Source organism: Battus philenor, unplaced genomic scaffold (genome assembly GCF_028537555.1).
Source record: "Battus philenor isolate CCGP_79_NKW_IND1 unplaced genomic scaffold, ilBatPhil1.0.hap1 SCAF_26, whole genome shotgun sequence".
Classification (NCBI taxonomy): domain Eukaryota; kingdom Metazoa; phylum Arthropoda; class Insecta; order Lepidoptera; family Papilionidae; genus Battus; species Battus philenor.
This window is the reverse complement of record NW_027181689.1, coordinates 1,351,835-1,376,399: the sequence shown is the minus strand read 5'-3', so window position 1 is coordinate 1,376,399 and position 24,565 is coordinate 1,351,835. Positions and strand designations below refer to the sequence as shown.

At 35.1% G+C, this 24,565-nt stretch overlaps 1 protein-coding gene across 1 annotated transcript in view; it reads right to left on the bottom strand.

Annotated features, from left to right (window-relative positions):
* Positions 1-24,565, bottom strand: part of Crk (Crk proto-oncogene, adaptor protein) — a 31,618-nt gene that overhangs the window by 1,116 nt on the left and 5,937 nt on the right. The window contains exons 2-6 of the mRNA XM_068768623.1: positions 16,165-16,287; positions 15,415-15,667; positions 3,911-4,039; positions 1,886-1,996; positions 690-785 (exon numbers count right to left, since the gene is read on the bottom strand). Coding sequence (XP_068624724.1) covers positions 690-785; positions 1,886-1,996; positions 3,911-4,039; positions 15,415-15,667; positions 16,165-16,287 — 712 coding nt within the window. The remainder of the gene's footprint in view (positions 1-689; positions 786-1,885; positions 1,997-3,910; positions 4,040-15,414; positions 15,668-16,164; positions 16,288-24,565) is intronic.

Here is a 24,565-nt window from a genome sequence, read left to right as displayed (position 1 = left end):
AGTAATAAATAATAATTTATAGTTTATTGTGAATATTATTGTTTATTTTTTATATCATGTTTATTTAATGTTACATATATTTTACATAACAGATACAAATTTTTTTTATTTTAAATTCAATTAATAAATGTTTAAATTAACATGTGTTTTTACTTTAAGTTTTTAACACTAAACTTCACTACAGTTAGAAATTTACAGGAAATCAAATAATTTTATATATAGTTACATACTGTGGGTTCTGAAACTTAAATGAAACACCACTGTTTCACAAAAAGTCGTTTATTCAAATCAGATGGTCATCCTACTTTAACACAAAGCATACTTTCGCTTAGTCCAGACTACGCTTCCAAATCGCTCAAGAAATCACTGTCCAAATAACTTACCAAATAGTCACTTTGTATCACTGATCGTAGATTTTAATCTAATAGCTTAAAAAACAACATTGAACTGTCGATAGTAGGAGTACACTTATTTATACTACGGATAAGGTTCTAGTAAGTTCGAGATAGTACTCAATTGGAATTTCCGAGAACCGTACACAAAAAGTTATAAATAACTTCAAGGTCACGCGTGTTCTTGATTCTAGGGTTCAGTGTTTATTGTTTAGAGGGTTCTGTAACTCGTGCTTTGTAATAATATAATTTTGTACCATCAACTTGTAGCTTTTTGTATATTATAGATTTCCTTACCTTCACAATATCTCCTTCCTCGAGCTTGAGGGCGGTCTTGTCGTATGCATTCGGCACCCTGGTCTGCCGAACTCTTGCCAGAGCCGGTAGCGTGCGCTGGAAAGTTTTCACACTCATGTAGTAACATATAAGATTCAGAATCTAGATATAGATAAAGGCTAGATAGTGCATAGCTTGATAAAAGGCCCCATAGAACCTAAAATTAAATATACTATATATTTACTTTAAGAACACACACACACACACAAACCAGGGATACCGAAGAAAGAGGATTGTTTTTAGTCGGTATTGACGCCTAGATCGAGTCCGACATACGGGGCATCACCATCAGGCCCTATGATACGTAAACGTATTTTTAACTTCTTCGAAAAAAAAACACACACATATATATATATATATATTGATTATTCTATACTTTCATATTATCACCACGCCAGCCATCGGATGCCTAATGAAAAATGTCTTGTAGTTATTATTTTTAAAAGTATTAAAAAACATTACATACAATATTCTTCGTATTATAAATTGTATGTTGTTGATAATTTATGTTATTTAATTTTAATACAATACATACTACAATGACATACATGTCGGAACTCTTTAGTTTCGGTCAACGTCGACAGATGGCGCTAGTTTTTTCTCAGCATAAACGTATAAAAGGTACACCGCGCGGTAGAATCGCCATTAAGTGAGAAGACTCGACAACGACATGACATGTAATTTACTATATGTTCGGAGCTTCGCTGCCAGATCGAATAAGAAATGAGATCTATCACGAAGTGGCAAAAACGAACTGGTAGTGGGCGGTTAACATCGCTCGTCCAACAGATGCCTGTATGGCTTGGGCTTCCTTCAAAGACCGACCACCAGGGGTTGAGGAGTTCAGGCGTGGCCTTCCAAGAGCAGGAACTTCGCAAACATGAGTCACCACACGGACTAGACAAGCCCATGTATGAGAGTCACCAGAAAGAAGAAAACTTCAACACCAAGAGCTTCGAAAAGAGAAAAGCTTCTCCCACACTACCCGGAGGAACGAAAGAACAGTGTACAAGAGTCACACAGATGGCATACGTAACATCCAAGTGACTCATGGTAACTGGCAGAATTAGTAGTGGGGGTAATTTAGATTTTAGCTTCGAACCTGTGACAATATTAACTTGTACATGTCTTGGAGAATTTAAAATTAGAATGATTACCTGCATGCTGGTGCGTTGCTGCTGCTGCCGGTTCCCCGGAGGGCTGGGTGGGTCACCGAGCTGGCTGAGGGCCTCCGACGGAGGGTACGGCACTCCCGATGGATCCAGGATCTGATATGTCATCACATCAAAGTTAAGACTTGACTTCATGGAGTTCTAATCTTTCTATGGGCAATATATACACTTTTACAATAGATTCATAAATACTCTTCAGTAAACTTAAAAAAAAAACGGTTAAAGGCTTGTATGATTTGAGTTATTACACTCTAAATGACTTCACATATTCAAATGACATATATATATATATATCCCTGTAGTCTTTTGCCTGTTGTTATCGAATCTGTGGTATTTCATCCGAACATATGGTAGATTCAATTTGACGTCAAAAGACAATCCATCTTACTTTGAATAAAGAATTTGTCATCGTAAGCGGCACATCGAACAGGGGAATCCCACGCTATAGCGCTCTATATTTACATCGTGCGAAAGAGACAACGCTCTACAACGCTTCTCGCCTTGTGATTGGCTAACGGTTTTGATTGTTTGAATATTCTTTTCACAGTTTTACGAATCATTAAGAATTCATATTAAAAATCAATATACACACATCTACTTTGAACTTCGTGTTGTCATTACTTACCGGCATATTGAAGAATCCTACATTTTTTTAATTTTTTAGCACGTGTAGTGTTTTAAAATTTAACAGTCGCGGGACTATAGTCAGCTTCACTGCCAGTGTTTTAAACACGGGAGGCAGACAGAAGCCAACGTTCGTTTTCGTTGCTTATTCATTTAAAAAGGATTTAAAAGTTATTAAATCAGTGCCATTAGCATATATAAAGTATTTAAAATAAAAAATATCACGCCAACGAAATTTGAACATTCACGCGCAGTGAAACCACGTTAGCGTGTTACTTCGGGCCATGCCGGCCCTGTACTGGCTCATAAAAGCTGGTCGGTCGGCGTCACGCGCCGGCGCGAGATCGGCAGCTGAGTTGATGTGATATTTGGCTCCCGCTGGTGGCGTAGGAAAATCGGCCACGTGCTTGGCTACACACAAGTATTTTTTTTTTTCGGTTGGGGAAATCTTCTAGTATTCAAGATGCCCTGCCTCTGGGGGGAGGACAGGGGTATGTGGGATTCCTACCCACTAAAACCCCCCCCCCGGTGGTCGCCCTCTGCGCTAAACGGGGGACCGCGGTATCTCCCGGTCAGGGATCGCCACGCGGTCTTCCCTTGCGCCTTGCTATTTTTTGATAGCCCGTCCCGGGGTATGACACACAAGTACTAGTCCAACTTGGCTTCGCGTACCACAACATTACAATAACTACTGCATCAGGTTTTTAAATGGCATCAGATACCACGCTGACCTGGTTTCATGTTTATTTGTTAGTCAACGTGAGGCTGTATGCCTAAATGAGAGGTCAAGTCTAAAAATATATTTTTTTTATGGCCCCCGTTATTGGGAGCCTCTCGTACCCCCTATCTGGTGTGGAACAGGGACTTTTGTTTATATTTATTTAATTTTTCACAATAGTTTTTTATTTTCGTTCTCTTCATTTATGCATCCTATGTTCTTTCATTCGGTATTCATTCCACATTTCTTCTTTCATTCTCTTTCGCTCTGTGACCTCTCCATTCCTCTCTCATTATACATTAGTATTTTATATCTGTTTATATACATTCTTTTTATTTTACATTAGCTTTATAATTTTATTTATTTACAATTTACTTACAGTTATTACTATTATTACTTATTTTTTTATTTACAATTCTATTAATCTTATTTAGCTTTTGTTTTTGTAAATTGCTTTTGTAATTATAGCTCTACAAAATGAGAGGAAGTCCTCCTTCGTCGTTTTTTCTACCAGAAATATATTATTTAATCTAGGGTGCAAGACGACCGAGGGTCATGAAATATATCCTGTGGAACTTCCCCGTAGACGATGTTCCAATGTTGGGCAAGTGGTACACTGAGCCAACAATAGAAGATTGGAGATGAAAGGTGTGTTGTAAATGTCTTACCCTCTGCACATAGGGAACAGGTATGGATCCGGTTCGACCTTGGCTATTACGCGCCGTCCACCACTGCTCCTCATCCCTGTTGATCACCATCAGCCGCTCGCCGCGTCTGAACGGTAAGTCATCCGCGTCCTGGAACATACAACCTGTTTAGAGCAGTTACTTCCAAAGTTTTATGCCATACCCTTCCATAGTCTTTCTAACCATCACCAAACGTTCCACTGAGTCCTCATTACGGGTGACATGTCCAAAAAACTCGAGGCTTCGTTTTTGCATAGTCGATGATAACTTCTATGTTGAGTTCTATGAAGATCGAAACGTTGGTTTGGTCAGCATTTATATAACATACTAGCTGATCAAATAAAAAATAAGGGTTGATCGTAGAGGGGTGAAAATTTATGGTTGTATGTATTCTTGTATGCTGTATCATAAAAAAATAAAAACAAAAAATTTCAATAAAAAATAAAAAAAAATTTTTAAGTGTGAACAACCTTTATAACTTAAGGGTGTAGAAAATAGATAGTAGCCGATTCTCAGACCTACTGAATACGCATATTAAATTTGGTAAAAATCAGTCAAGCCGTTTCAGAGGAGTTCAAGTTCGAACACCGTGACACGAGAATTCGATATATTAGATATATTTATATACCTTCAAATATACAAGACCTAAATATACTTGACATAAGTTGCATAATCTCGGTAACGTTGTATATTAACGAATAAAAGAACACATAGGATAATCTGTGGTAGTATTTTTCAACCTATTTTGTACCATACCGCACCTTATTACATCCCCCTTTGTAACATACACAACTATTACAGATAGAAGCTAGAGGTCTCCCAGCTTGGCGGATATAGGGCCAAGTACAATCTATAAGAGCGACGAACTTTAGAGAGGGCAAAATGGCAGGAAACTCTGAAACACCATTTTGATTAGAACTAAAAAACCAAACTATTTACTTCAAGTAGAAAAAAAATACATGTATATCAATATGAATACGTATTTATGTTGATCGCGCGATAATTCGAGAAAGACATTATAGATTTCTTTTACCTTTTTTTTTCAGGTTTTTTAATACCTTGTAGATTATGTCATGTACCATCTTTACCTTACAAAAATACTTCCGCGCCGTTATGTACACCAATACCTCGCTTTGCGTCGTTTCGTTTTGCGTAGCTGCTTAATTAGTACTAATTTTCACTCTGCGTCGTTAGATTTTCGAGGTTGCGTTGTTTTGGGTTCGAGTCTTTAATTTTTTTTGAAATTTTCTTTTTTTCTAAAAGATGGCAACACTTTTGTTTCTAATTGCGCCATGCCATCAAAACTCGGGGATTCCCTTTCTAATTAAAAATCAACGCAATTTTAATACAGTTTTATTTTCACTTGGTTTTGCTGAATTTTAGAGTTGTTTCGATTATGTTGTGTGTTGTAATGTAGTGTGTTGTGCTTTTTTTACATCTAACCAATCACCCTGTACGTCTCTAGTTACCCTTATTTTATTTGCACATGGCGTCATCAAGGCGATGAATTTTTATTGCAGTTCGTTAAAAAGTTTTACTGTCCCATTATTTTTTTACCAATTCGTGTGTTCGGGACAGTCTCCTAAACCGGTTTCATTATGGTCACACGACGTGCAATGAAAATTCGGTATATATAGACCAACAACCTCACGACTGACCTCTTTTTAAGCAACTATGTTGCACTCAGATGCAAGCTGATTTTATTAAAGAACCATATATATATAAATACTACACATACAACATATAATATTCTTGCACATAAATCATCACGTAATAAGAAACGATTCGTGTAGCACGCGAGAGAGATAGCTAAACGTCAAGTCTGTTCTTAAAAATCTCGTGTGCGTCTTGTAAATCGCAAATATGTCGTTTCAGACCATAGAGGTCCATTGCAAGGCATAGACAATCGTCGGTATGTGTGGCAGAACGGAGAACAAGACAACACGACGTGACAAGACGTACATGAGATATTTAAGAACAGACGGCTTGACGTTTGACTTCCTCCATCATCCATGTAGCTAGTGAGCGGTACCTCCATGCTTCAGGTATCTACAGAGTACAAAGATTGCTAGCACTCGCCTAATATGTGACCAGTAGAACAACGAGCATGATTGACAAGACTTACATGAGATATTTAAGAACAGACGGCTTGACGTTTGACTTCCTCCATCATCCATGTAGCTAGTGAGCGGTACCTCCATGCTTCAGGTATCTACAGAGTACAAGGATTGCTAGCACTCGCCTAATATGTGACCAGTAGAACAACGACCATGATTGTCAAGACGTACATGAGATATTTAAGAACAGACGGCTTGACGTTTGACTTCCTCCATGGTCCATGTAGCATGTGAGCGGTACCTCCATGCTTCAGGTATCTACAGAGTACAAGGATTGCTAGCACTCGCCTAATATGTGACCAGTAGAACAACGACCGTGATTGACAAGACGTACATGAGATATTTAAGAACAGACGGCTTGATGTTTGACTTCCTCCATCGTCCATGTAGCATGTGAGCGGTACCTCCATGCTTCAGGTATCTACAGAGTACAAGGATTGCTAGCACTCGCCTAATATGTGACCAGTAGAACAACGACCGTGATTGACAAGACGTACATGAGATATTTAAGAACAGACGGCTTGATGTTTGACTTCCTCCATCGTCCATGTAGCATGTGAGCGGTACCTCCATGCTTCAGGTATCTACAGAGTACAAGGATTGCTAGCACTCGCCTAATATGTGACCAGTAGAACAACGACCGTGATTGACAAGACGTACATGAGATATTTAAGAACAGACGGCTTGATGTTTGACTTCCTCCATCGTCCATGTAGCATGTGAGCGGTACCTCCATGCTTCAGGTATCTACAGAGTACAAGGATTGCTAGCACTCGCCTAATATGTGACCAGTAGAACAACGACCGTGATTGACAAGACGTACATGAGATATTTAAGAACAGACGGCTTGATGTTTGACTTCCTCCATCGTCCATGTAGCATGTGAGCGGTACCTCCATGCTTCAGGTATCTACAGAGTACAAGGATTGCTAGCACTCGCCTAATATGTGACCAGTAGAACAACGACCGTGATTGACAAGACGTACATGAGATATTTAAGAACAGACGGCTTGATGTTTGACTTCCTCCATCGTCCATGTAGCATGTGAGCGGTAACCTCATGCTTCAGAAGGTGTCTACAGAGTACAAAGATTGCTAGTACTCGCCTAATATATGACCAGTAGAACAACGACCATGATTGACAAGACGTACATGAGATATTTAAGAACAGACGGCTTGACGTTTGACTTCCTCCATCGTCCATGTAGCATGTGAGCGGTAACCTCATGCTTCAGAAGGTGTCTACAGAGTACAAAGATTGCTAGTACTCGCCTAATATATGACCAGTAGAACAACGACCATGATTGACAAGACGTACATGAGATATTTAAGAACAGACGGCTTGACGTTTGACTTCCTCCATCGTCCATGTAGCATGTGAGCGGTACCTCCATGCTTCAGGTATCTACAGAGTACAAAGATTGCTAGTATTCGCCTTATATGTGACCAGTAGAACAACGACCATGATTGTCAAGACGTACATGAGATATTTAAGAACAGACGGCTTGATGTTTGACTTCCTCCATCGTTCATGTAGCATATGAGCGGTACCCTCATGCTTCAGGTATCTACAGTGTACAAGGATAGCTAGTACTCGTCTAATATGTGACCAGTAGAACAACGACCATGATTGACAAGACGTACATGAGATATTTAAGAACAGATGGCACGACGTTTGACTGTCTTCATCATTCTGCTGCACGCATGCAAGGAAATGCTAATTATCGCTTATATCTGATAGGTAACATGAGAAACGTGCAATTGACATGAAGTATATGACACCAGCAATGGTAGCCTAGCCGGTTTGTTTTCCGAGATCTTATATGGTCCACATTGTGTACACTAATTATATAGGATCGCCACTGTTTACAAACAAGATTCCAAAGGATATGCAGCATAGTTCTCTGCGTACCATAATACCACACTTTGATCGCCAACCCGTCTGCCAAGCATGTCTATTATGGTACAGTAAAAGCCTTTTTTCATTTACGTTTTTACTACTCGCGGATCTAATGAGTACATACATAACAATAAAAGGATTCTATCTGGCATCCAACCCAATATCCTTTATCAATGCCGGCAAATGGACGAATAAAGAAATTATGTTATAATATTAAATTCATAGCCCATTGAAGGGGCTTCAACAAGCCCTGGAAACCTGGCATTTAATTTGAAAAATCTTTACGAATAAAATATTTACGAACATTGCTCCGTCTGTAACGAAGTCTTATGTTTAAAGGTAATTATGTTAATCGAAAATGTAACAAATTTCATTTGAATTCAAAGTAATAATACACAGAACAAAACTACGTCAATTCAATTATTCAGAATGATATTATTTCGCGCAGGGAATGATTAATGTGCTGGGAAAGAGGAAAATTAATTAATCCAGTCTGCGAATGACTGTCCATATACTTTATTCCAGGGGTGTGCAACATGCGGCCCGCTTAGTATTTCGAAAATTGAATTTATCTATTTTCTCCCATCAATATGTTATAATATAAAAAAGTTTTTTTAAGTTAATCGGTTTTATTTGATAACCGTGGTCGAGAGAATTTCATTCCAAAAATAAAAAAGTAAATTAAATAAATAAGTACATTTAAAAAACTTTAAAGTTAAACGGTTTTTTGATACCCATATTGTGGTGGTTGTGGTAAAATATGTACCTAGTCCGCCATATTGGAACGGCGTCCATCTTGAATTTTAAATTTTGACATAATCATCGTGTTTTACTAGTGTAGCCTTTTCATTGGATACCCATGTTGAGGGGGTTAAGGAAAAATACGTAATCCGCCATTTTGTTTAGGCGGCCATCTTAGATTTATAACGTTATTGATTTTATTATATTGTATTGTCATCTAAATTAAATGTGTGTACTAAATTTCAGATCAATCTGACGACGGGAAGGTGCTTAAATTTCAATTTCTAATTTTCACCCAAATAAACAAATTCCGTACGGGTCGAACTAAATTAAACCGTTTAAAAATGGTAGTACATACTAAACCAAAACAATTTGTTCGTGATGAGTTACACGACTTGTTCAAACATGCAATATGAAAGCGACGCGATTTTTTTTTGGATTGAAACTTTCGTTTTTTTAATTTTTCATTATCTAATATATAAAATTCTCGTGTCACGGTGTTCGAACTTGAACTCCTCTGAAACGGCTTGACCGATTTTTACCAAATTTTATATGCGTATTTAGTAGGTCTGAGAATCGGCTACTATCTATTTTTCATACCCCTAAGTGATAAGGGTTGTTCACCCTTAAAATTATTTTTTTTTATTTTTTTGACAAAATTTTTTGTTTTATTTTTTTATGATACAACATACAAAAATACATACAACCCTAAATTTTCACCCCTCTACGATCAACCCTTATTTTTAAATTGAAAATTAAAAATATTTTTTTTGCAAAACAACGTTTGCGGGATCAGCTAGTTATCTATAATGTTAATAAATAAAATTTTGTACATTATTAGTAAGTGTTACTTTATGTGCGACATGCCAAAATATATAAAAATTAAAATTTGCCAGTTGATTGAAAAGGTTGTGCATCCTTGCTTCAGTCGTTTCTTATATGAGCCGCCAATGCGGATAGTGCATGTTTTGATATTTCTGATTTTTGGAAATTTTGACGAAATAAATAACAATCTTCTTAGTTATTAAAAAAAATACTCATTGGCTATTTTTAGGTTAGACAGATCTTTTTTTAATAGCTTCTGAATATATTGTATAATAATTTTAGAAGCCACTGTGAACATGTCTACCTTTTATCACTATTTTTTACATAAATTTCTTATCTTTTTCAGCTGCCAAAAATTATGTCCTAAAATTTTTAAGATACTGTCATTATTACAATAAACATTTACGTTTTTATTCACACAACCTGTACATATCTAGTTAAGAAAATACTTTATACACTTTTCTAATTAAATTGATGAACCAAGAACTTTAAAAACTAATGTATCAAAAAACATTAATTTTCTCAATTTTTGTGTTTTGGACTTACCGCACTGGCTTCTAAGCGATTCGTATCATTTTTATTTACTGTATGTTAGATGTTTTTATTTATTATTGTATTATATTTATAATATGTATTAAACCTTTTTTATTATAGGTATATATGTTATATACGTATGTATGTATGTCTATGTATGTTTATGTATATTTATGTTCATTTGTTTGTGAATATGTATTTTTTTGTACACGTGAACTACCTTTTATTAGTACTTTTATCTTTTCCTTACTATGGTTGTCTGTAAGAGATTGCCTTGTGTGATAAGACCGCCCATTGTACTTTTCTGTATGTTATTGTATCTGTATATTATGTATCTTATCGTGTACAATAAAGAATATTAAATTAAATTAAATTATACTTGCTGTAATATGTATTGTCGAGTAGTCACTCTGTGTTTGGCACTAATCGGTGTAACATAACTCCTGAAGATGCCCCGTGGAGGGGTGAAACACGTTTTGAGTGGTTTAACGGTGGCAGTTGTGTAATTCGCATTATTAACCGCATACGCATTTATCAGCGGGCTGGCGGGCGGTGCACTTTGTTCCACGACTACCACTGCATGTGCGGAAGTGGCTAAATATTGGTCCTTTTCTTACTTCAATTATTTAAATTTCACACGTTTTAGCCTTACCGAGTTCTAAGTCTGAGCTAAAAGAGCCGAAGATATAAAGGATATATTTTTAGTGTTACCTACCTTATTCTCTGAGCCGTACTGATCTAAATGAGTTTAAGATATAAAAGAGTGATATATATCCCAAGACCACACATATAAATATCTCTTTTCTTGTCATGGATACATTTTGCCCATCTCTAGTTTAATTCAAATAAAGTTCTGATAACTAAATTTAAAGATTCACTGAACTCATTGCGAGGAATCTACGACCAAAAACATTCTCAAACGATCTTAATAGACTTCAAGGCATGTGTTCCAATAACTGATCGACCTATATACATGGTGTTCCGACGAGTGCAACACGCACGGCGGCCATTTTTAAAACTGGCACGGCCTAAATAACAACTAAACGGCGCTCGTCAATGTCTTAACTATAAACAAGATATTTTTTAACGAGGCAAAGGTAATTCTTTGATGGAGCCATGCGGTGACGTTAATTTTTTTTAAATAGATTTTATCAACTGCCAGATACATCTACGCTTCGACTACACAATAAAACTACACTGTACTATATTCTAGAAAAAAATTATACCATTTGTTTAACCGCACATTGTAAAGAAATCTAAAGATGTGTTTACATAGCCTTTTTTTTAAAGGTGCGCAGAAAGCAATTCGTTTTTAATTTATTTTTCTTTCAAGGAACCTTCGTCAGGTAAAAGATGTAAATTTAAATTTAATCATCAATGTAAACTCATCTTTACTGCGTATCACTAAAGCAATTAGATGATTTTTCTTTGAATGGTCCTGTTGATATAGGCCTTTCGTTCTCCCTTCTTTCTCTCTCTCTCATCCTTCACAATTTCTCTCATTTTCTTATATCAAATTTGTTAAAACGATCAGAATTCTATGCCTATCTTTATACACGGCGATTGATGATAGGTGTAAAAACTTTAAAGGGGGTAAATGTATATGTAATATAGTCTGTTATTAATTTTTGCGTTGTACAATCTATCCAAAAATCATTTGTTTCAGAAATAATAAATAAAGTATGATAATATAGTAACAAAAAGGGTCCTTAAGCTTCAAAAGAGTGGAGTTTATTCCTGCTTATTCTCCACATAAAACCTTGCATAGCAGAGTAGATTTAAAAATAAAATAAAGAAAAAATAAGTTGACTGTTCTGTTAAAAGTTCCAATGTTGAATAAATATCTATCTTTTTTTATCCCTGCATTCTCATAGAATTTCTGTGTTAATTTAAACAGGGTGATTGAAAATAGGTGTAAAATTTTAACCCTTAATAGCCTGATTTACGAAAGTGATTTTTTTTTAATATTACTGTGTTTGCTTGAGGGTCTAGATGAAGGGAAAAACAGAATTTTTTTTTAATTCGTTGGAAAGAATATTATACAACAGTAAAATTAAGCCAACCTATAAAAAAAACTAATAGTAATGTGAACATTCGGTTTAAATGATTGGTATCAAAATTGAAACTCTAGGCTATTAAGGGTAACTTCTATATCTGACAAAAAAACTACACGTTCTCATTTATAGCTTCTATATCTAAAACCAATATGTAAATCTTAAAAATTCAATATACATATCACGTGGGAGTTAAATTTGTATTTAGAACATACCTTGTAAATACAGACACTGTATTGCTTTGTTATACATATAGGCATATAATACAGTGCCTAATAAACCCGGTATATGTGCGCTAGTAAAATTTCAGTTATTTTTAAATTAAACGGACATTGCTAGGCGCTGAATCATCGACACAGTGCAGAAGCGATATGAACATATGATGAATATGTCTATTTAATAATGTATATATGGATATACAGGTTGATTGTAAATCGATGTAGAATAAAAGTGTGAATATAACAATATATAGTACACCATATTTAAAATTCAATGGTTTGAGAAATTTATAATCTTTTATTTTTCCTTCCTTTTTTTGGAAATCGTCTAAATCAGTGATTCCCAAAGTGGTCTATATCGACCCCTAGGGGTCTATGACAACCTGCAAGAGGGTCTACGTCAGCGAAAAAAAATTTGAGGGGTCCATGAAATAAAAATGGGGTCCACGATAGTGGATCTCGTAGTACCAATTTACTAATATATCAGGAAATTTTTAATTTCCTTTCCATCGTCATACCTAGTGGAAAGGGGTTCAGCGCTGTTACCAATCTCCTAACGAAAAAAAGAGACAGACTGGACATCATTAGCTGAGGAGATTTAAGATTAACCCTTTCAAAATTGACGCCAAATGTTGATAATTTATTATTAAAGCATCAGGTTCATCCTTTTCACTATAAATATTGACTTATTGCTTTTGTTATTTTATTTATAGTTTATAATATAATATGTTACGTATATTTTCCATAACAGATACAAAATTTTATTTTGAGTAGTTTTAATTTAAATTCATAAATTAATAAATGTATGAATTAACATGTGTTTTACTTTAAGTTTTTAACACTAAACTTCACTACAGTTAGAAATTTACAGGAAATCAATATCAGGTAAGTAAACATGGCAAGGGGTCTACGACACAAAAAAGTTTGAGGAACTCTGGTCTAAATGAATGTTCTTCCCATAGTACTCTACTCACTCATCCTTCTCAATACAATTTATTCTTTACTGAAACAAGGTTCCTTTAGATATTAATAACAAGATTCGTTGCACATCCAAATCGAAGGTTCGAAAGCTTTTGCTTAACAAGCTGTGACGAAATCATCACCGTAATTGGACTTTATTATTAATTATATTCACACTAGTTGTATTATTATTATTAGTAGTATTATTTTATATTATATTCATACTAGTTGATCCCGCAAACGTTTTGCCATATATGTTATTTCTAGGAAACATTAAAAAACAAAAGATAAAGGTTGATCGTAGAGTGGTGAAAATTTAGAGTTGTATGTATTTTTGTATGATGTATCATAAAAAAAATATATTTTTTTTTCTAAAAAATAAAAACAATTTTTTTTCTAAAAAAACTGTAGGGCTGGACCACCCTTAACATTTAGGTGGATGAAAAATAGATGTCCGATTCTCCGCCCTGGCCGATATGCGCGCTGAGATTCACGAAAATCGGTCGAGCCGTTTCGGAGGAGTTCAATCACGCACACCGTGACACGAGAATTTTATATATTAAATTATGGTTTTTTATCTTCTTTATTTTCCTTCTCATTTTGACATTTCTTTTCTCTCTCTTTCATATTTATATACTTCATCTACCTTCATTTATATATCTCTGCACTGTCCAATTGGTTGACCCGTAGAAAAATGACTTCGACATTAAGTTTTCCGTTACATATACATTGTATAGTAAATGTTTTAATAAATAAATAAAATAATGATAATTTAGAAAGAAAAAGAGTTTTTACATAAGAAAAGGACTAATATATAGCTACTTCCTCTATGTTATGTACAAACGCGCCTGCTCAGCTACGCATGCTGATCTTAAATATCTAATATATCCAGCCGTTACTTTGCGAAAGTCTATCCTAAGTAAGAAAAGGACTAATATATAGCTACTTCCGCTATAGCTATTTGAATTTTTAATTCAGACTACTACATATAAAATTAATTATCGTTTATTATCTGTTATCTGTGGACTCTTAACTGCCAGACTTTATTGGCATGTCGAACTTCAATGAAAAAAAAATAACATCACATTTTTCAGAGTGATAAATACAGTTGATTGTAAATTGGTGTAACTAGATTTTAGTCGGAAAATAATCATTTAAAACTGCCTCTAATCAGCTATATAGTGGTAAATATGTACATAATAAAAATACATAAGTGAGAATCTATACAATGATTGAATTCCAAACGTATCGTGTATGATACGGCCACGCGTGGGATACTATGCCCACGCAGTCGCGCCCGGATATGCCCGATAGTGTATTTATTTTCACTTCACTCTCACTTCATTTATTACCGCGAAACTGAACTGTTGATAACGATATTGTGTACATCATATATATATATATATATATATATATATATATACACACACACACAAATATATATCGCCACGAGGCGACTCAGTGAAAGAACTTCTTCAGAATCATCATCATCGAAATCATCTTCTTCAACGAATCTTAATTCACTTTGCGCCGTTTTAATTTGCGTCGTGTTTTTTTGGAACGTAACCACGACGCAAAGTGAGGTATTGGTGTATATTATTTATTTACAACGGGTGGCGCAAAAGTAATGTCATAATGTGAACGCAACTTAATTTTTTTACAAAATAGGCGCCAAATGTCACTGCGCTTTGACATTTATGATGTAGATATATAAATAATTAGTTGTCAACAAGCGATGAAGCAATATATACCTCAAGAACATGGAACTATTGTAACTGCTTTTTTGAAAATTCAGTCTGTTGTTTTAAAGCCGTGTGAATTTAGTCGACGTGTTCCGTGTGATCGAACAATACGCTTACAATCCTTGAAAGATGACAGTGAAAATGTCGCCATTTTGAAGTCAGATGTTTTGAGAGAAACAACTCGAAATGCCGTAATACGAACGCAACTATGCATCAACTCGGGAGGTGGCCACTATAGCGATATTATTTTTTCAATTAATATCATTAATCTTACACTTTCAAATAAACTGTTTTTAATTTAAAAAAAAACTTTTTTTATAATTAATTACAAAACGACCGTGGGTTCAAAGTAGGACATTAATTTTGCACCGCCTTATATAAAAATGCATACTTACACTACCGACGAAGTCGAACTTGGCTATCACCAGCTCCAGAACCTGATGGGGCTGTGGTGGCGGTGGCGCTGCAGCTCGGGCACGAGCTTGAGGCAGCGGCCGCACCAGCGGCGTTGTATCCAGGTAGTGCAGCCGGTAGAATGAGAGCAGAGCCGGCATATCAGCGAACAGCTGGTCACCGATTCTGAACCTCGTCGTTCCATCACCGGACACCACGTGGTTTATTATGTAATGCGACACGCGGTCGTCTTCCCTGAGGATTTAAACCACTTTCATGAAATACTGGTAATTGATTACCTGAACAAACTTATTAAACCTGTTAATAGAAACACCTATAATTGTCATCACAGATCAATAGATGGCGTTGGAATTGTTGTCATTTATATTTGACGCTATGAAATCTGGTGATCATGGTTTGAGGTGATAGAGCTGAAGTCTCTTTTCCTAAAACTCTTGACTAATCACATAAGCTCTCTGCACACTCCTAGGCTTTCACAGCTTCTTTTTTTCAACAGCACTGGTACCTGACCGCAATTTTTTTTACACATTCCTCGACCTTGAGGGGTCAAAGCGCAGGAGAAACTTAGAATGAACTTCAGATCAGGTAGCAAAGGGAGATGATAGGATCCTCGGTTTCAAGTCAGGTTGTTTGGACTACAGTACTGTTGGAACCAGTAGCTCGTCTACTACCTGATATATATACTGGTCATAAACACGATATAGATAAATGTTAGCGTAATATATACATACCTGACACAGAGTACATAGTCTCCATGTATAGTCTTCGAGTCCCGAACGAGAAAGACCCCGCTTTCAGTCTCGTTGAGCAGGAGTTTCGTAGCCTCCGCCCGGGAGAGACCGCCGAAGTACCAACTGTCGACAAACATTTATTTATGCCATCATCCAAAAATGCCAAAATAACTATAGTCCGATTGAGCAGTGGTACACCAGCTGTAACAACTGGGACCTGCGATCATAGGTAGTGGTTTCGATTCCCGGGATACCATCTTATAATTCAAGGTTTCTAAAATGAAAAAATTTCTTGTGACGTTCTCTTCACGCTCAGTGCTGTTTTACTTTAGGCGTATCATAAATCTGTTTAAAATTTACTAAACTGTTTTTTTATTCACTCAAATGTTACTTGGTTAAAACAAAGGTCAATTTGAGCCATTATTTACGGATGATTTTTCAATATTTTTTTTTTTCAAAAACCAACTCGATATGGACAAGCTAGAGGTCTATGGTCCAAATAACATGATATTTAGGTTGACAGCACTACCCTACGGCATGTACGAAACGAAAACCCTCGTAAAATGTTGTCATCACCGACTTACCCGACTTGAACTGAAAATCTATACATCAACCACAACCGACACGGCTTGGACAGGAAACTGCGTTTTTCTCTAAATGTGAACATCATAGTATATAAACACATTAAAAAACTTTTAAGTTAAACGGTTTTTTGATACCCATGTTGTGGTGGTTGTGGAAAAATATGTACCTAGTCCGCCATATTGGAACGGCGTCCATCTTGAATTTTAAATTTTGACATAATCATCGTGTTTTACTAGTGTAGCCCTTTCATTTGATACCCATATTGAGGGGGTTAAGGAAAAATACGTAATCCGCCATTTTGTATCGGCGGCCATCTTAGATTTATAATGTTATTGATTCTATTATATTGTATTGTCATCTAAATTAAATGTGTGTACCAAATTTCAGATCAATCTGACAACGGGAAGGTGCTTAAATTTCAATTTCTAATTTTGATCCAAATAAATTCCGTACGGGTCGAACTAAATAAAACCGTTTAATTAGTGTCCTATCAGAAGCTGCTTCCAGGATATAATAAGGCTTTTATTGGTTATTTTTCCATGTTCTTCAATCTATTCTCTCGCATAAAGCTAATGTTGTTAGCCCTGGGGGATTTCAAATAAATATTTATGAGTGTCAACGTGTTCAGATGGGAACAACGCACTCACTTCAATTCAGTACGTCTGATTCGAGAAAGTTCGGATGTAGCCGAGGACAGGGGAAGTATGTACGACGCCGTATCATTTTAAAATTGCACGTATCTATACAAGGGGGATTACCCTTGCGTTCCAAATTCAATTTTTAAGAAAATAGTTCACATTACAAAGCCGATTAGACCTAACAACAGTTGTCTAAGAATCTATTTATTAATACCATCTAGTTTATATGTCTTCACAAGGTTCTAGTGTTTAGGCTCCTAAGCAGAAGTAAAAACGTCCGTATCTACAAAACCATAATACGACCAATATTGATGTATGGCTGTGAAGCTTGGACGCTAACTTTGAAAGGAGAACAAAAACTGCTAGTGACGGAACGCAAAATCATGCGAAAGATCTTGGGACCAGCGAGAAATCAAGACGGATCTTGGAGGCTCCGAAAGAATGCCGAAATTGAGACTTTAGTAGCACTGCCAAATATCATTGGCGAATATAAAACTCAACGAATCTGCTGGCTTGGTCACTTGGAGCGAATGGGATCGGATCGGAGCGTGAAGGTAGCGTACCTGGAAAAACCGAGGGGTCGAAGACCAGTGGGTAGACCCAGGTATCGCTGGATCGATCGCGTTGAGGCAGACTTGCGCGAATTGAATGTCAACCAATTGCAGACGATGGCGCAAGATAGAGGAAAGTGGAAGTCCCTCGCTTCGGAGGCCAAGACCCACTTTGGGTGACTGAGCCAGCGGAGTAAGTAAGTAAGTTTATATGTCTACATCTGTACAAGCGGACAAGAATACCAATAATGAATATTTTAAAAGAAATTGTAGAGGTCCGAAAATGCAACTTTTCAGGAGAGACAATAAACTAAATATTTGTTATATCTCTACATAAGGCAATGAAAATATTTATAAGAACACAATTGTATCTATTCTTATCATGCATACGAGTAACGTCTTCACTTATATCTTACATTATTTTTATTCTTGTATATACTTTACCTTGTTTATTAAAAAAAAAAAAAAACTTTGTCTATATCCGCCATTTTTAGTCAGAAAATTATGAAAAAAAATTGACAAGGTGTATTGGAACTCGTAGATTGCAAATATTAAAAAAAAAACTCCGATAGAAGTCTACTCAGACCGCGTCTAATGAGAAACTTTCGGACCCAACGGTCATCAGTTTTTCATCCCATTTCTAATTTGATTACACAGCAGAACTCCGAGCTTAGCTCTCCTAATTTCTCTAAGTGATCTTCAGACTTTATATAAGTCCCATCGTGATGATGCCGGTCTTATCTTCTATCAATTGATTCCTCTTTATCTGTCTGTAAAGAAACCACCACCGAATGCTTCGACTAGCTTTTCGGTGGCGGTGTTTTTACTATAGCGGCGGCTATATCTGCACACATAACCTTATCAGCCTTTTTTATTATCAGGCTGCCCTCGGTACCTTCATCACCGGCAACACACATTGGTTGACCTTCATCTTCAGACATTCCGGTGTTTTGGACAATATATGTCAAATTTTTTTCTGATCAAAACTTCTAATGGTAGAAATCGGAAACTGGCTACATCATACAAATACCGCCTTTGGGTTAGTCAGAATGTTCTCTTTAATAACATAAGTCTCTTTCCAACTCACACAACAACTAAGCGGGCACGGGTACTGCAAGCAGTACCTGCACCGTTTTAAAATAATCGATAATGAGACTTGCCCATGTGACCACTCCACAGTACAAACTTTTGATCACTTACTCAGACACTGCTCCCGATTCGCATCCAAAAGACGTAACCACGTGACCTTATGTGAAAATCTTAATAAACCTCCGTTCAACTTACCGGACCTTCTCAAGAAAAAATCTACAGCAGAATATTTTGATGAGTTGGCCCGGCACATTGTCCTAAATCTCAAGGCATTTAACGGTCTGTAGCGCTTAGGCAGCGACTTGAAATTAAATAATGTAGCAACGAACATATAATTGAATATTCCAAATTGTATTGTTAATATGTATAAATTTAAGCTGTATTTAGCCATAAGAGAAAATTGTGTAAGAAAAAATGTAAAAAATTATAAAACGCTGTCGTGCCTCGCAGCTGGGAGAAGAAAGATCCGTATCAAATAGCGGCAACCCTCTCCCAACTGTCTGCGTTTAGTTAACCCTTAAATGCATAATGATGTAAAACTGCAACATACCACTTAAACGTAAAATGAGAGTAAATGCATAGTGTTGTATATATGGAACATAAGGTTTTTTTTTTAAAGTAAGTTTAAAAAATATTATATTCATTTTATTTTTTTTGCCCTGCATTTTAGTGTACTTATCTGCAAGATAATTTTTTTTAAAGTATAAATAAAAGTCATGCATTTAAGGGTTAAAGCGAAAAATAAATATTTAAAAAAAAACACTAGCGATACAAATTAGAATTAATAAAAAAATAACATAACTTGAAGACACAAAGGTTCCAAAGGAATACTGAGTCAGAGAACAACACAACAAACACTGATTCTTTCATATGACCATTCGTTTTCACAAGTCGAATATAGAGCAAACCCATAACAAGTACGTGTGTTTAAATAATAAATAAAAACTTTACAAATTATTTAATAACTAGCTGTGCCCGTGCTTCGTCCGAATTTTTTTTTTTTAATTTGTTTGCTTTTCCTTCCTTGCCAAACAGAGTGTAACTAATCGGTGTAACATAACTCCTGAAGATACCCCGTGGAAGATGATGAATATGAATATAATGAAAAAATGAAAATAGACCTACATGCTATATGTAACGTCATAAATACTAGAATAATATAAATGAAATAGTGTCTGTACTATAGTGCTACCGAAACTGCAATACCACGCCTTAGGTATGCGCGCGACGAGAGAGGAGGGGGAATATTGGCCGATCGTCAGAGTCATTGTGTTTGGCACTAATCGGTGTAACATAACTCCTGAAGATGCCCCGTGGAAGCGTGAAACACGTGTTGAGTGATTTAACGGTGGCAGTTGTGTAATTCGAATTGTTTGTCGCATGCGCATTTATCAGCGGGCTGGCGGGCGGTGCACTTTGTTTCACGACTACCACTGCATGTGCGGAAGTGGCTAAATATTGATTCTTTTCTTACTTAGGATGGACTTCCGCAAAGTAACGCCTGATTCAATTAAATCAGTAGACTAAGTTACTCCTTACGACATCAGCTACCTGCCAGTACAAGTCTTGTCAAAATCCGACCACCCTTTTCAGAGATTAGCCCGAAATAAACAGAAATACATACAGATTAATACGCAACTAGTAAAAAACGGTTATTTTAATATTACAAACAGGCACTACAATTTTATTTATTCATATATACATACAGGAAATATAAGCAAAGTAACAATTAAATGTATACATAAATATATACGTAAAACAAGGTAAATACGTGTATTTGTTACATGTGAAAATAATGTATTTGTACATATACCAAAATAAAATTTTCTTTTAATTTCTGTCCGTCTGTTTTTTCCGGCTAATCTCTTAAATTACTAAACCGTTTTGAACGTAACTTATACTGGCAGGTAGTTGATGTAATAAAGAGTAAATTGACCACTTTTATTTTAGAAAAATACTTAAAACTATAATTTTTTTGTTAAATACCACGCGAAAAGTCGCGGGTACAGCTAGTGTATTATTTATAACTACTAAATACTGTCAGTAAATAATTGATATATAAATAATATAGTAAAATGACAACTTTGCGGAGGTCATGAGACAAGGACAGAAAATGTTTTTGTTCCTCTCTATCCGCAGAGGGCAAGAGGACGCTTCCTCTTCGCTAACTTTAACGACACTAATCACAAACATTTGCAAAACGTTTATTTTTCGAAAGTTGTTCTAATGCAGAGATGACCAACATGCGGACCGCCAAGTATTTTTAAAACTGAATTTATTTTATAGATTTTCTCTCATCAACATATTGTTATAAAATTAATTATTAGGAACAGTGGCGTAGCTAGGCGGTGGCGAGCGGGGCGGCCGCACCAGGCACCACAAGCAGGGGGGGCACCAAAGTTGAAAATATTTTTTTTTAATTTTTTTTTGAATGATGAATAATGAAATGTTAAAAGAAAAATGAAAACCATAATTTAAAGTAAATAACATAAAAAGAATATCGAATTTTACTATTTTTGTGCTTTGTTAAATAAATGAGTTGTTAAATAATATGAACATTACAAAAAGTAAACGGATACAAAAATATAATATACACAGTGTTTAAGCCTTTAATTCGCAAAACACATAAAGTGTTTTTAAAGGGCCCTAAATGACAAAATAAAAAATATTACATTATTGCAAGATTATTTAATGATAAATAGATTAAATGATCTTGCAATAATGTCAATAGAACATGAACTAGACGACACTATTGATTTTGAAAATGTGATTAATGACTTTGCTGGCCAAAAAGCGAGGAATGTTCGTTTTTAAATTTTCCCAATAAATTTTATTATGATTTCATGTTATTTTATATATATTTATTATTATTTTGAACCAAAAAAATATATATTAACTACATTCTGTTCTGAATTTTGAAATTATTTAGACTCTTTAGAGGGCCCCAAACTGCCCCAGGCCCCAAATACCATAGCTACGCCACTGATTAGGACGACCGGAAAGTAATATCGTTTCTGTAGATATATTTAACAGAAAAACCGATTGATTTGTTACAGCTCCGGCATTGATTTGTATACAAGACAAAAGGTTGTTGATAACGAAGGTGAATATATTGTTGATTAGAAATAAAAACTTGTAAAAAATGTAGTCGTGTAAATTTTACTTAAGAAAGCTTACTTAAGCTCCCCTGATATAATACAATGGTTGTATATGCATATATGATCAATACCGAGGGATACACCATTAGAAAGCTACATACGTGTAGCTAGTCCCATCAATCTCAAATAACATTAATCAACTTGTATCTACAAAAACAATTACAAACTTCTCATTACAAATTTCGAATGATTTCGTTTTTCTGTTTTCTTATGTGTTTTTACATTTTCTTATTTGTATATAAAATAATTTTTTTAAATTTATTTTAATTCCAATATTTACCATAAATAAACATTTTTAAATTATTAATATGTGTTACTACATGTGCGGCTCGCCAAAAAAAAAATTAAATTGGTCCGTTGAATAAAAAGGTTGCACACCCCTGTTCTTATTGAATATGTCTTGTATTCCTTCGATTGCAATACTGGTATATACTTATTTGACACTTATTGAATTATATACAAATGTTTATATACAGGATGATTGGTTATAGGTACACACTTTAAAAGAGAATATATATCACATTTGCTTTCATTTTATATATCGTACAAACTATCCAAAAATTAGAGCAGTGGTACTCCAGCGGTAGAGTACTGAGATTTGCGATAACAGGTCGCCAGTTCGATTCCCCGGATACAATCTCATATAACTCACACTTTGTGGTTTAATTATATAGGATTACCACTGCACACAAACAAGTTACCAGAGGATAGGCCAGATCTTTCGATTCTAAATTTAAAATTACTTTTAACTCCTTACCTACTTTGTTTAATAACATCGAAATATTTATAACCTATCGAAAATGATAAAACACAATATTCGTATTGGAAATAAATATATATATATATATATATATATATATATATATATATACAAAATTCACACTTTGTGATTTAATTTCGTAGGATTGCCAGCGGCGTCCTCTGCGTACCATAATGCCAACTCGCCTATATATATATATATATATATATATATATATATAAAATTTAGGGGTGGACCACCCTTATCACTTAGGGGTATGGAAAATAGATAGTAGCCGATTCTCAGACATACTGAATACGCATGTAAAATTTGGTAAAAATCGGTCAAGCCGTTTCGGAGGAGTTCAAGTTCGAACACCGTGACACGAGAATTTTATATATTAGATATATATATATATATATATATATATATAGGCATCTATACGTTGAAACGACGAAGCAACCTAATGACAGTAACATGTATGTAAGTATGATCTCTATATGAGTGAATGTAAATAGGTGTAAAAACTAAAAAGCCTTTCGCTGACAAATGTGCTATACATTAACCCAGGGGTGACCAACCAGCGGCTCGCGATTCACATGCGGCATACACCAATTATTTTTGGCTCCGATTGTTTGTCGAATTATTTTAATTTTTAAATTTATATAACCCATATCAGCTGCTGAGAAATCGAAACAAATTACTGTTGTGAATTATTATTATTATTATTCCACCATAAAATTAGCGAAATCCAAATATTGATTATAACTAACCAGCATCTAAATATTATTAGGAGTGCTGTCATATACGTGTGCATATATCTCATAACTTCAATGCACACATTTTGTACTTTTGTTTAAATAAATTCAATAAATATGATTTTTGTAAATAAAAAACATTCTTTTATGTGTTCAATCAAATGCAAACAATTTCAAATTTCGAAAAACGACTCGCACCTATCATAGAGCTGCATTAACCCCTTTATTATAATGCCATAAATATATAAACAATAAATTTATATTATTACTAGCTGATCCAGCAAACGTTTTTTTGCAAAAAAATAATTTTTATTTACAAATAAAAAATAAGGGTTGATCGTAGAGGGGTCAAAATTTTGGGTTGTATGTATTTTGGTATGCTGTATCATAAAAAAATAAAAACAAAAAATTTGTCAATGTTTTTTAAAAAAGTGTGAACAACCCTTATCACTTAGGGGTATGGAAAATAGATAGTAGCCGACTCTCAGACCTACTGAATACGCATATAAAATTTGGTAAAAATCGGTCAAGCCGTTTCAGAGGATTTCAAGTTCGAACACCGTGACATGAGAATTTTATATATTAGATTTAAACACATGTGCTTGTTATGGGTTCGTTCTATATTCGACTAGTGAAAACGAATGGTCAAATGAAAGAATCAGTGTTTGTTGTTGTGTTCTCTGACTCAGTATTCCTTTGGAACCTTTGTGTCTTCAAGTTGAATAATGTTATTTTTTTTATAAATTCTAATTTGTATCGCTAGTGTTTTTTTTATAATATTTATCTTTCGCTTTAACTAAACGCAGACAGTTGGGAGTGGGTTGCCGCTATTTGATACGGATCTTTCTTTCTTTTTAAAAAAAAAGAAGGCGGTAGTTCAAAA